Source organism: Candoia aspera, chromosome 2 (genome assembly GCF_035149785.1).
Source record: "Candoia aspera isolate rCanAsp1 chromosome 2, rCanAsp1.hap2, whole genome shotgun sequence".
Lineage (NCBI taxonomy): Eukaryota > Metazoa > Chordata > Lepidosauria > Squamata > Boidae > Candoia > Candoia aspera.
Genome location: NC_086154.1, coordinates 25,146,952 through 25,159,734, shown reverse-complemented (window position 1 = coordinate 25,159,734; position 12,783 = coordinate 25,146,952). Strand labels below are relative to the sequence as shown.

General features: G+C 39.7%; 1 protein-coding gene across 1 annotated transcript in view; it reads left to right on the top strand.

Annotated features, from left to right (window-relative positions):
- PRICKLE2 (prickle planar cell polarity protein 2) overlaps positions 1 to 12,783 on the top strand; it is a 291,314-nt gene that overhangs the window by 242,499 nt on the left and 36,032 nt on the right. Inside the window, exon 7 of the mRNA XM_063291533.1 lies at positions 4,154 to 5,017. Coding sequence (XP_063147603.1) covers positions 4,154 to 5,017 — 864 coding nt within the window. The remainder of the gene's footprint in view (positions 1 to 4,153; positions 5,018 to 12,783) is intronic.

Below are 12,783 nucleotides of genomic sequence, written 5' to 3'. Positions count from 1 at the left end.
TTTATGGATTGCTATCTTGCAATTATAAAGGGGATTGAGCATCCCATTCGCACTATGTGCTATCCTATTGGTACTGTAGATTCTCAGAAAGGTCAGCCATAATGGGGAAAAGCATAGAAGAGAGATCAGACTAAATATAATCTACTACAGAAGGAAATGGCAGCCTACTTCAGTATTCTCTGCCAAGAAAAGCATACAAATGACTTCTGGTCATTCATAACCAGAAGAATGTCAATGTGATACTGGAAAATGAGATGTATGCACCAGGTCATAAGATGTCCAACAAGCTACTAGACAAGAACAGGATGTAAATACGAGGAGCGCTGGTGCTTATTATATGGCTGGATCAAAGCTGCAAGGACATCCAGCTACTGACATGGCAGAGTCAAAAGAAAAGTTTGATGCTACAGAGATATGTACATTGATACATTGGTATGCAGAATGTCAGAACCTTAAAGCAAGGCAAACCTGCTGTTGTCAGAGACAGACATCAAGGCCTAACATTGATATTCAGGGAATCAGTGAATTAAAGTGGACTGGACTGGGTCACTTCCCACTGAGCATCAGATCTACTGTGGGCAAGAATATCATAGAGAAATGGAGAAACCATTATTATTTACAAAAGGGTATCAAAGTTAGTGCTCAGATATATCCCCCTCCAAAATAATAAAATGACCTCAGATAAGTCCAAAGCAAGCTAACAAATGTTATGGTGATCCAGGTCTGTGTGTCCTCCACAAATGTGGAGGATGCATAAGTTCTGTGGTGCTATTTTTTTCAGCCCTTCACCACAAAGAACAAAAATGTGCTGCCAAACATCTCTCAGGATTTAGGGCCCATGCAAAAGTGATGATGTTTGTTTTCTGACTTAGTAACTTCTTTACTATCTTACTCTCATTTAATTCAAGACCATGTTGATATACTTTATTAAGAGCCTTATTGCAGCAAAATCCTTCATTCATTCCTTCTTTTTCCATTCTCTCCTTTGCCTTTCTGCTTTTCCCTCTCTGGATAAAAATTTCCTATTCTGAGCATACTAGACCTGTTGGAAAAACCAGATTCAGCTGAAACTTTCAGTTCTGAACAGATTAATATATGAGGTACAGTACTGGCCAAATGAAATAATTAAAAATGCTTCATTGTGCAACCTACGCTGGAACATTTCAGGACTGAATTGTGGTTTGGACCCTTCTTTTGCTGCAAAGAAAGAAGTAACATAAGACCATTGCCATTAAAGTTATTTGTGTTGCATATGCTGGAGGAAGTCGTACCATTATTATTCATCTGTTTTGACTATGTATCTCCTGTTCCTATGAGCTTGCCAACAATCTTTCTCCCATTCAGGGGAAAGTAAGAAAAACTGACAAATTAGGGTTAGGCAAATATTCATTAAAATGTCTGCTAATGGGAACTTCATTTAATTTACACATTAAAATGTCTTGATTCTTAGTGCCCAGGTTTTGTGAACCGATTTGTTATGAGGGGTAAAAGCTTGTTTTCTACATATTGAGTTCACCTCTTGAAATAATAGTTCTTGGATTAAGTTAACAGGATGGCTTTCTTTTAGCTGTTTTCTGTTTTCATGAACAATTGACTTGTTAACAATGTTCATTGCTAAATTAACGTATTTAATAAATTAATCAGAACAATTTGCAACAGGCCAACTGTTTAAACTTATTCATGGATAATTGTTTTAGTTTTGATCTTGGATAAAATTGCAAGCATTTACTAGCCCACACAAACTTTTTGTAGCCCTTTGAAGCAATTTGAAGAAACATTTGCTACTCACTCTGGGCAAATGGAAAGATGATTCATTTTAGGCCCATTTTTTGCATTCCATTAGCAGACATTTGAATGCATGCTTTTTTCATTGTGATAAATTTGCATGCATTGTTCAATTAAATCTCACAGCACTCTGGTTAAAGAAAAATTATTATTATAGAAGTGATATCACTATTAATATTAAGAAACGAGACAGGAGATAGGCTCTCTGAAGAGCAGTGAGAATGAAACTGATCCTGCAAGAAGATGAAAAGAAGAGTTACAATAATTGATGACTCGCTGCTTTTAGCAATCTGGCCAGATCCATTGACTCACGAAGAGTGTTTTCTACCAGGAACACTGATTAGGGATGTGACAGAACAATTTTCAAGATTTGCCAATTCATTGACAGTTATCCCTTCATGTTAACCCACATGGGGAGAAATGAAGAGCATGCATTCAGCTTATGTATACATTCATCAGCTGGCTTCCCACATCATGCTAAGTCATGGGGGGGGGGTTGTTTGTTTGATTTGGCTCAGCATGTGAGAACTCAGCCATTGTGGTTTTGTAATGCATAGATTACAGCTTAGTTTGCCATGCAAACTTAGCTAATAATAGTTATTCAGTAAATCTTAGTTAAGAAACCATAGCTTAACAGTGTATGAACTAATCACTTCTTCTCAGTCTTGTCTTGTGCCCATCCTTCTGTGTCACAGTGGATCACTAGAAACTAGCTTCAGATCTACCCCATAAAACTAACACACCTCAAGGATCTTATTTAGTTGATCAGAGAAGTTTATTGCCTATTTCTAGCCAACCTCTCATTCTGTAATATATCAGGATCTGCTGTGTGCAATTTAATCTAGCAGCTGCATTTCAGCTCTGAGTAGACCATTTTCCAAAACATAGGTGCCAATTCTAGACGAAGGAATGACAGGGCAAGGGCAAGAACTAAAACTGATTTAATTTAATACAATTAATTAATTAATTGATTGATTGATTTGATTATTTCCCATATGCTTGTCCTGGCTCTGATTGAAGGCTGCCCGCCCCCCATTGTCTAAGCCAAACCTTCCTCAAGCTGGTCTTCTCCATGTGTGTTAGTCTATAATTTTCCAGTATCCTCAGTTCCTGGCCATATGAACCCAGGATAAGGGGGTTATCATCTTGCATATCTGGAGGGTGAAGGGGGGTAAGTTTGTTTGTGATACCTTTTTAAAAGTTTGGAGCATGCCAGTTTACCCTTTAAAAACACATTCTGTAGAGGTCTGAGCATGTAGCTTTCTTTGTTTTACTGCAAAGTAAAAACCCCTGGACTAAAGGAAGGTGGCAGGGAGCTGTGTTAATTTCATGGACAGCTAGCCTGACCTATGACAGGTAAACTTCAGGATCCTTTCTGCTTGGAACAGGGTTTCTCATTGTTGAGATGACAATTGGCCTAATACTTTTTGATAATCCCCAGGGAGTGCTGAATTATGAGCAGGGCACACTGTGTCTTTTTTTTTTTTTTCCTGCTGTTTCATGGCAGAAGATTGATGACAAAGCTAGCAAACTGGGTAATTCTCTGAAGACTCAATTTTCCTTCTGCTTCAGCAGACAGATAGACTAGAGAAAAAGGGGATTATTAATTTTTCGTGTTGTGGAACATGATAAAAATCAGAGCAAACATACCTAGTGATGAATTCATGTTCTGAATCCTCCTCTCTCTGAAACAGGATGTTACCATAATGTTCCAGAAAGGCGATAGAGTTCCAGTAGAAGAGAATATCTGTAGCTCACGGCTGAACTGTAGAGTCCTTGGTGCTCTCTGAGCTGGGTTGTTTGCTTGCAGACGTTGTTTTTCACTACACTGATAATGTTAGCTAGTTGGGTAATGAAACGTCTGCAAGCAAACAACCCAGCTCAGGAAGCACCAAGGACTCCACAGGCCGTAGAGTACTTGTATTTTAATTTCAACAAAATTTTTCACTATTGGAACTGTCATCCCTAAACTAGATTTAATGCTGTATGTTGTGACATGATGGAGCAATATGGACAACACATTCTTTATTCTGCCTCCTCATATAGACTGCTCTACCTATAGAAATCTTTTGCTCCCTGTTACAAAGGATCCATCTTTGGATGTTCATGTGCATGAAAGATTTCCTGGATAAAAGAAGTAGATGTACTTCATGATGTGCTTAAGGAATGAATTGGATCAGACTCCTTTTGGATTATAGCAGGGTAATGGGTGGATGTCACAGTCATGATGAGTATTGCTACTCTCACAGCATTGCTTAATAGGTACAACAGGGGGGGAAATTCACTTGCTAAATGTCTTCTGGTTTGGCCCTAAATGTTTCTGAGTGGTGTGTTTTGCACTCATGGTATTTCTCTCCTTTATCTAAAGGCATCGATCAGGGTCAGATGACATACGATGGCCAACACTGGCATGCTACAGAGACCTGCTTTTGCTGTGCCCAATGTAAGAAATCTCTGCTTGGCCGACCGTTCTTGCCGAAGCAAGGGCAGATTTTTTGCTCCAGAGCATGCAGCATGGGAGATGATCCGAACGGTTCAGATTCATCAGACTCTGCATTCCAAAGTGCCAGAGCCAAAGAATCACGGCGTAGTGCTAAGATTGGAAAGAACAGGAACAAAGGAGAAGAGAATGCTGGCAGCCAGAGTAATCAGTTGCAGGTGACCTCCAGTCGATTGTCTGCAGATGTGGACCCTCTCTCCTTGCAGATGGACCTGCTGAGTTTGTCCAGCCAAACTCCTAGTTTAAACAGGGACCACGTGTGGAGGAGCAGAGATGAACTCTACCACTATGGAAACAAAATGGAGCAAAGCCCATCACAAAGCCCATTGCAGCTGCTCAGTCAATGTAATGTCAGGACGTCCTACAATCCAGCGCAGACTCCAGGCCCTCAACAAGAACTATGGGGTAAGCATTTCAGCAACCCAAAGAGAAGCTCCTCTCTAGCCATGAAAGGACACGGCAGCAGTTTCATCCAGGAATGCCGAGAAGATTATTACTCAGGAAGGCTACGGTCGCAGGAGAGTTACAGTGACATGTCCAACCAGAGTTTCAGTGAAACCAGAGGGAGTTACAAGGTCTCCAAGTATGACCAAGAAGGAGACAGCAGCATGACTGAACAGCATTGTCGGACCAGGCATCCACTCAGTGCGCTGAAATTCACTGAAAAATTGACACGCACAGAACAAACTCCTCGGGGCTCAATGGAGTCCCTTGCTCTTTCCAATGCAACAGGTAAGGTGCTGTGTGTAATAAATTACTAGAGTACGGTTTCATGTCAGGGAGTGCAAAGAGAAAATTAAGGTTAATTTTAATACTAGCCCTGTAGTTAGTGAAAGAGGAGGAGATCTTTATACCCTTGTGTCAGGCAAAATGCTTCGATAATTATTTTCTCACATTGCATAAATACATTTTTATCTCCAGGTGCCAGAGAACAACAGCTTAATTTGAAAGAATGATTCTTCAAACAGGGAACATAGGTTTGTGGCAAACTAACGTGGTCCCACAGCCAGGGATATACCAGCTGATTTCTCTTATCCTCCATGAAGGAGAAAGGCAGGGGATGGACTCAGCAGTGAGGAAGGGCCTTGCTTAAGGTCACAGGGGCCAGGTGGGCCAATCCAGCACCCACATGCCAGTACTTCTTCTTCCTCTCCTTAGGATGTTGGTGCAGATTAACTGAATGAGATCATTACATTGCTCTTGCGCTCGCTCACTCTTGGTGTAGTCCAACCCTCATTCAGCCACTTTGACAGAGACGCGTAACTGTGGAGCGTTAGCCACGTTCTCAGACGCAGTAATAATAGCCGTAGCTCTGATGATTGTACAGTAGCACCTGCCGCTGGGCAGAATGGAACACTTGTCAACAGGCAGCAGATTTTGGGTGACCTCAGGCAGCAGACATTTATTTTGGGACTTACTATTATTGCCAGGGATAGGAAGGCCTGCAGTGTCACTTTATGCCACAGACAACTAAGCAAATTTGGCTGCTTTTGGGGGTACCTTCCGTGTGGGGGACAGTGTCCATTTGCTGCTTAACTTTTGCAGCAAAAGGGCTGGCCCCATTTTTGATCAGTGCAATAAGGAAGAGAAGAATCCATCCTCTGCATTAACTCTGCATTATAAATTCAGAAGAAGGAGAAAAATATTGGATCTTTGAGCAACGCTCAGTGAAAGGGATTGATCCTGGATGTGATAAGGGCTTTCCTAGACTGACATGGGCAGCTGGTAAGAGATTTGGAGGACTGCCTGTTTTTGCACACTTTTTGATCACATTGGATCAAATTTGTGTGGGCTTTGAAGTGAGTCGCGGTCTCATGCAGCGACTTTCCTTGGCTTTTCTTTCATGAATACGGGCTTTGCTTGGCAACTTTCATGAGTTTCAAAAAGTAGTAAGTGATGTCTCTGTCTGCCAAGAGGTTACAACTCAAAAACAAGCATGACAAAAGAGAAAACGGTGCAAACACAGTTGCAAGGAATGTAGATGAGCCAATTGACATTTAAAATTAGAAGTGAAGATTGAGGGGTGAAGTTAGTCTTCCCCAACTTGATACTCTGTAGATCGTTGGACTGTAACTTCTGTCTAGCCAATACGGGCATCAGACTGTACATGTCAAAGACAAAACTCATTTGTTTGTATTCCTTTAAAACAAGAAAAAAGGATCAGCAAAAAAAGTTCTAAATGCACACTTTAAAAAGAACTAATCTCTCCAAGAAAATCATTTCAGTCCATTAAGAAGAAATTATAGATCCTGCCTGAGGAGGAATAAGAATAACGTTCCGTGTTTTGCTTTTAACTGATACAGTATATATAGATGTGTATCTCAAAATTGGCATTGTCAGTTTGGAAGCTAAGAGATAAACGATGTGCCATTTAAGACAGGCTGATTGGAGGAAGGGAAGTAGTTTGGGGCTATGAAATTAATCTTTTGAAATGGCATTTTAACAGAAGGGAAGTGGATGATGGAGTGGACCAATGAAAGAGCTGCCTTAGATTTGGCTTATATGCCTTGCCAACATCTGGTGCTCTTATTCCTTCTCCTGAAGGGGGTGGTGTTTCTGAGCTTCTTCCCAAATTAGATGAATCCAGTGGCAGCACAACCATGATAATCAGCTATGTAGCTGTCCAGGAATTATTGCTGTCATAACTCAGCAGCTGTCATAGTGAATGCAACAGTTCCTTAGCTGGGTCTTTTTCTTTACCCGATCTCTCTCTCTCACACACACACCCCTTCCTTAAGGAACAGTCATTGTAACAGGAAGAGGAGGACATCCCTCAGAGACTGCAGGTAATATTATTAGAAGAGGAGAAACTACTGGCATCTGATCAGAAGTACGTTATTTGAAGTCAAGATGGCTGACTTTTCAGGGTTCCTGGCAGTTGAGGGGCTAGGGTCTGTGTTGAATTTGGGATTTGGAATGAATTGATTACACCCACTGGCAAAGAGGGGACCATTGATTTGCATGTATGAAAACTGATCTTTTGCTACCCCATGCTTAGCTTCAGGGAAGCAGTGCTTATTTCTAAGTTTATAACCAAAATATACATGCTTCATTATTAGGCCTGCAAGTTCTCCAAGTGGCTTATAATCTTAAAAGAAAGTTAAGGTATATAGCAAGGAGCCTGTAGTTCACAACTGAAGAGCAAAGCAACTTCTAAGACTTCTTGAAGACCAGTGGGTTTGCAACTGAGTCAGCAAAATAATGCTCCTAAAGTGTCTCAGAGGGATGTGCTGAGTGGTGGTTCCTGAGCGTTTTTCTGTAGCTCAGTGCTCTTCAGCATCATTATGATACAGAGGATAGAATGGAAGAGAAGGGATGCTTATCATCTTTTCAGGCTAGGATACTAGAAGACAAAATGGTGTCCAAGTAATAGACAACATAAAAGATGTTTTGCGATTAGTGATGTTCATCGTTGCAGCCATTTTGTGAATAGTCTGGACGGACTGGTGCTTCCAAATTTCCTGTCGATGATCTAGACATAGTGGACTCTTGGATAATAAAAGAATAATAAAAAATAGAAAGTGCAGAAAAGAAGGGAAAGAAAGAAAAATAGGAAAGAAAGAAAAAATAATATAGTAAAGAATAAGAAAAGAAATATCTAAAGAAATGACTTCCCCCTTCATAACAGCAAGTATAAACAATTTTAGTAACTTATCACCTTCGCTTAAAATACAACAAAAGATCTCTTCTCCCCCATATCCCATCTCTTTATCTATAAACAAATCTTTAAAGCCTCATTGTTCAGACCCGGTCAGCAAAAATCCATTAAGGGTCACCAGAGATAACATACCTATTTAACCTTGATCAAATAAGACTACTTTATATTCCTTCCTTTTATTTCTAACAATCTTGGTCTTTAATCTCTTCAAATACTGTCCTAGAACTTGATTTCTTTTCATTTTTTTTCTTTGTCCCTTCTCACAAAATCCTTCAAAGCTTTAACAAGCCTCATTTGTAAATCCAGTATAGGAAAATTATCCAGGTCACTCTCTTGGTTTGTTATTTGTTAACCCCTTTTAATTATTAAGACATCAGCTGGTTTCTCTTTTATATCCAGTGTAACATCTTTGTCCATATCATTCTTGTAGCCTGTCATTTTTAAATCCACTTTCAAATCAATCTCAATCTTTTCAGGTAAAACTTGTTCCTCTTCCATAACATCTTTTAAATACAGTCTATCTATAATGGCAGACGGTTTTAAAATTAATTTCTGAGTTCATTGTTCTCAAAAATCCTTCAATACATCCGATGTTGAAGTATTTTGCTACATTCTGTAAGTCAAATTTAAAGTTCTTCTCCATTCATTATAATCTTTAGTTCCGTGTTGCTTCCTTTAGTGTCCAACCTTCAAAATCCCATCCTATCATTTTTTTTAAAGAATTCAAAATAACAGCATTTTCCCACGGGAAGGATTCTTACAGTTAATTTCAAAACCTTATTTCAAATTTATCTGGACCCTTAGTCCATTTGTAACTTTTAGTATCAACATTCTAATCATCCTTTTGCTGTTTATTAAAAAAAATTTTTTTAAGTGTATAAATTTGCATTTAAAACTTCTTTTGCTAAGGATTGAAGGAGACTCACCTGGTATTCTAAAATGGGCTGTTGCAAAGGTTCCTAATAGTTAAAAAGCAGTTAAGAAGCAATTTCTGGAAGTGATTAAGAAATGAGGCTCAGCAAACTTTATGTCCATATAGACTATATTACAGTTGTAGACTTAGTTGGAATCCCTCAACTCCCAACCGCTCGACTCTTAAGTTGACCAAAAAAAACCTCCATTCCTGCAATCTACTCACGAGAAGCAGCTGTCTGGAGTACATGTGGGCAATCTCACGATCTCTTCTTTTTCTGGAGAAACTTTGCCGGCCAGAAAACACTCTCTGGCTGCCATCTTTGCCGCAATGTCCTCTCTGTTCCTCCTTCAGGGGCGTCTAGTTCACCATGAAACCTCACCGGAAGTCTGGAGTAGCTCTTCTTCTGAGTGCCAGTGATCTTATAAATAAAGGCACAATGCTTTGTCTAATTTTTTGAATGTCCCAGTATTTGTCAGCGATGACAATCACACTGTAGCAAATTCCAGAGTTCATTTCATTTTGATTTGTCTCTCAAGTAGAATAATTAATATAGCAGGACATTTGATTTATTTCAGAATAGTTTCTCTGGTAGTATTTTTTTCCTTAAAGAAGAACAGGAATCTCTCCCACCTGGTCACAAAAAAATGAGATGGATAATTTCCCAGAACTGAGAGACCAAGAAGTTGTCATTAACCAAAGACTGTTGTGATATTTAACACCCACTCTCCTCCACCCCCCACCCTTCCACGAAAATGACTTTGAAAGTGGCTACATATAACTTTGATGTCTTGTGGCAGCTTAAAATATCTCCAAACTCCAATCATAAGGATTATTTTCAGAAGCTTTTGAAATGCACTATTTGGAACATTTTTATTAGTAGCAGAGAAAGTAATTACAGATGCTTCTATCAGATCATGCACTGAATGACGAGTCACACAGCCTTCCTTAACTACACATGATGTTTCCCTGCTCCTCTTAATAGACATGTAAAATGTGAATTGTTTGATTGCAAATACAGATGCCAGCCATTTTTGTGGTTGTAAGAGCCGTTTTTTCCAGCCAGAGCTGCCCATTTCACTATTTTTTTTTCTATCTGTCCATCACGGACAGAATGGCTCATCATTTTGCTGAAATCCTAGCCACCTACATTTGATCAAGTGGCTTGTTCCTGGAAGCCACTTCTGTTCTACATATAAAAACCCCTTTGTTGTGTAATCTAATTATAGTGAACAAAAAAATCAAACTCTTGTCTGCCTGCCTGCTTGCTTGCAATCTTTTCCTACTCTTGCATGAGCATTTGTGGTTCCAAAGGATGTTCATGATCATGTAAAACTGCTGAGAACAGAATGCTTGCAAATAATGTACTTTCTGAGAGAGGTCTATTTGTAAGAAACTTTACATAGGATACAGGAACAGAATCTGATGTTGAAGCTGATGAGATGAGACAGTGGTCTTTGATAGGTCTGGGTTCTTTTTTCTAGGTTTGACACTAGGTAATGAGTATATGGTTGCAATTTGAATCCCATGTATCTAAACTCTGCAAAATGCTGTTAAAGGTTAGATTTTCTGAAAAGGTCCTGTTACAAATTGGGAGGGATGATCTTTAAAAACCACATTGGCAGTACCTTTCTTCCAAGGATTCCCCAGTATAAAAAATACTAATCATGGGCTGCTGCCAGTTAGGACAAACCTCTTGACACTCCCTAGTTTTTCAAGGTAAGGATTTCTGAGTAGTCCTACCAGGATCTGCCTCAATGAGTAGCTGAAGGTACTACTTCACCCCAACTTTAGAAAAAGAAAGATGACTTGAATGTCCCTACCCAACCCTAAGAATCTCAGAACTTTTCAAACCTTGTGGCAATTTTGAAACAGAAAGGATATCTGTATAGTTATGTAGGCTAATGCATGGGGGAAGTTTCAGTAAAGAATTATTGAAACTTACTGAACCAATGGTGCCAAATCTCTAGATGCACATTTCTTGGGGAAAGGAGAATGCAGTGTATAAAGAAACAAAGGAAGGCAACAATCACACATACAGAATTCCAAATAAAATTAATTAGCCGATTATTATTATTATTATTATTATTATTATTATTATTATTATTTTGTATTACCCACTTAAATAAGTTTGGGGATTTGGGTATAAGTTCAGAGATCATTAGAAAGCAATCATCTGGGGGTACCTGCTTGATAAGCTCTGTGAGCACAATCTAAATTTTGAACAATATAGAGGGCGATGAAAATTAGCCTCTTTGACAAGACTCATAGTTGCTTTGACCAAACCAGGATAATGCTCCATATATGATGGCCAGGGACTAGGCAAGAAATCAGTAATTGCCTAATGGGTAAATCTGCCATCCTAACAACCCTAGATGAAATTAGAAAGGCACAGTCTAACTTTCACCAGTTGTGGCACTGGGTTACATGGAGAGAAACGTTTGGGGGAAATTAAGGAGTTGAATTTCATCTATCCAGGCTTCTCAGTATGGGGCCAATTATCAAAGGCTATAGGGTGCACCTATGTACCACACCGAAAGCTGGGTCCTTTTGTGAAATACACAGTCCATTTCAGTTCAAAGTGACCTTCATTTCAGCTGCTACAAATGCCTCTGTATTAAATGACCCTAGGCAGCTCACAGTGTAGCAAACAATATAGAAACACAATCAGTCAAATAAAAATACAATAAAGAAGATGGAAAATCCAGACAACCAACCCCAAAATGCGTACAAAATACGACACACCTCATTCCAGAGGGCAGGTGCTACAACAGAGCAGGTGCGCTTCCTGGGTCACGAAAAATTGAAGAGACCTGGAGCATGGCCATTCTGTCAGTTCATTCTGACCCGGCAGAAACCGTGGGAGAGGGGCAATCCTGCAAATAACCAGGCCCTACGCCATATAGCGGTTATAGGTGATAACTGGCTCCTTGAATCACACCTGGAAACACATTGGCAACCAGTGCAGCTCACAAAGCAGGGGTGTCACATCAGCATGCTGAGGCAAGCCCACCACTGTCCATGTTTCTGCATTCTGGACTAGTTGCAGCGTCTGGGTGGTTTTCAAGGGCAGCCCCCCAAATAGAGCACATTGAAATAGTTGAGCTGTGAGGTGACTATTATATCACTTAAGAGTGCATCGATCACAAAATAGATTTCATACTGGAAATGTTGTCTGATTTAAGAAGAACTAGATATTGTCCTCTCTCCAACAGGAATTGCAGCATGCGTTATTCTGGACCTCCTCATTTTTCCCATTCTTCCATCCACAGTAGGGATTTACACTGGTTTCCTTTTTGGTCCAGACCCCAACCTAGGCTCTGATATTTAAGCCATTCCCCACTCCCTGTCCCAGCTCCTATCTTGGTGTGATCCTGTTTATCCAGCAAGATCAGTAGGACAGGAGCTTCTTACCATTTTCTTTTTGCACGTTGCTCCTTCTCTTTTGCATTTGTTTCAGGATCTGAGTCCCCAGTTATGGAATTCTCTTCCTCCTCTGGCTGCACATATTCTTGGATGCACTTAAGAAGGATTTAAAAACATATTTATTGAACAGAGCAGACTGCTGGGAGTGGTTGTGAGCAGTTGCTGAGAATGACAGTAGGGCTGTTTTGATGTAAATCTTATTAGCCAAATTAAAGGTCAGGTAGGTTTAGGATTTTATAATTGTGCAAGTGTGATTGCAAATATATCATGGTATATTTTGATTTTATTTTTGTGGAGTTTTAGCTGCTGCTTAGTTTTTATTCGTTAGTTTTTTATGGTGGTTGAACTGTGCCCTATTGGAGGATACATTATAAATATGATTTTTGTTTCTTTGTATTTCTTTAGTTTCTTGTTTAATATGCAGTTGGCCAAACTAAGCATATAGCTAAGCAGATCAGATCTCTCCTGATCTGGCACCCTCTGAATATTGGACTGCTGTTG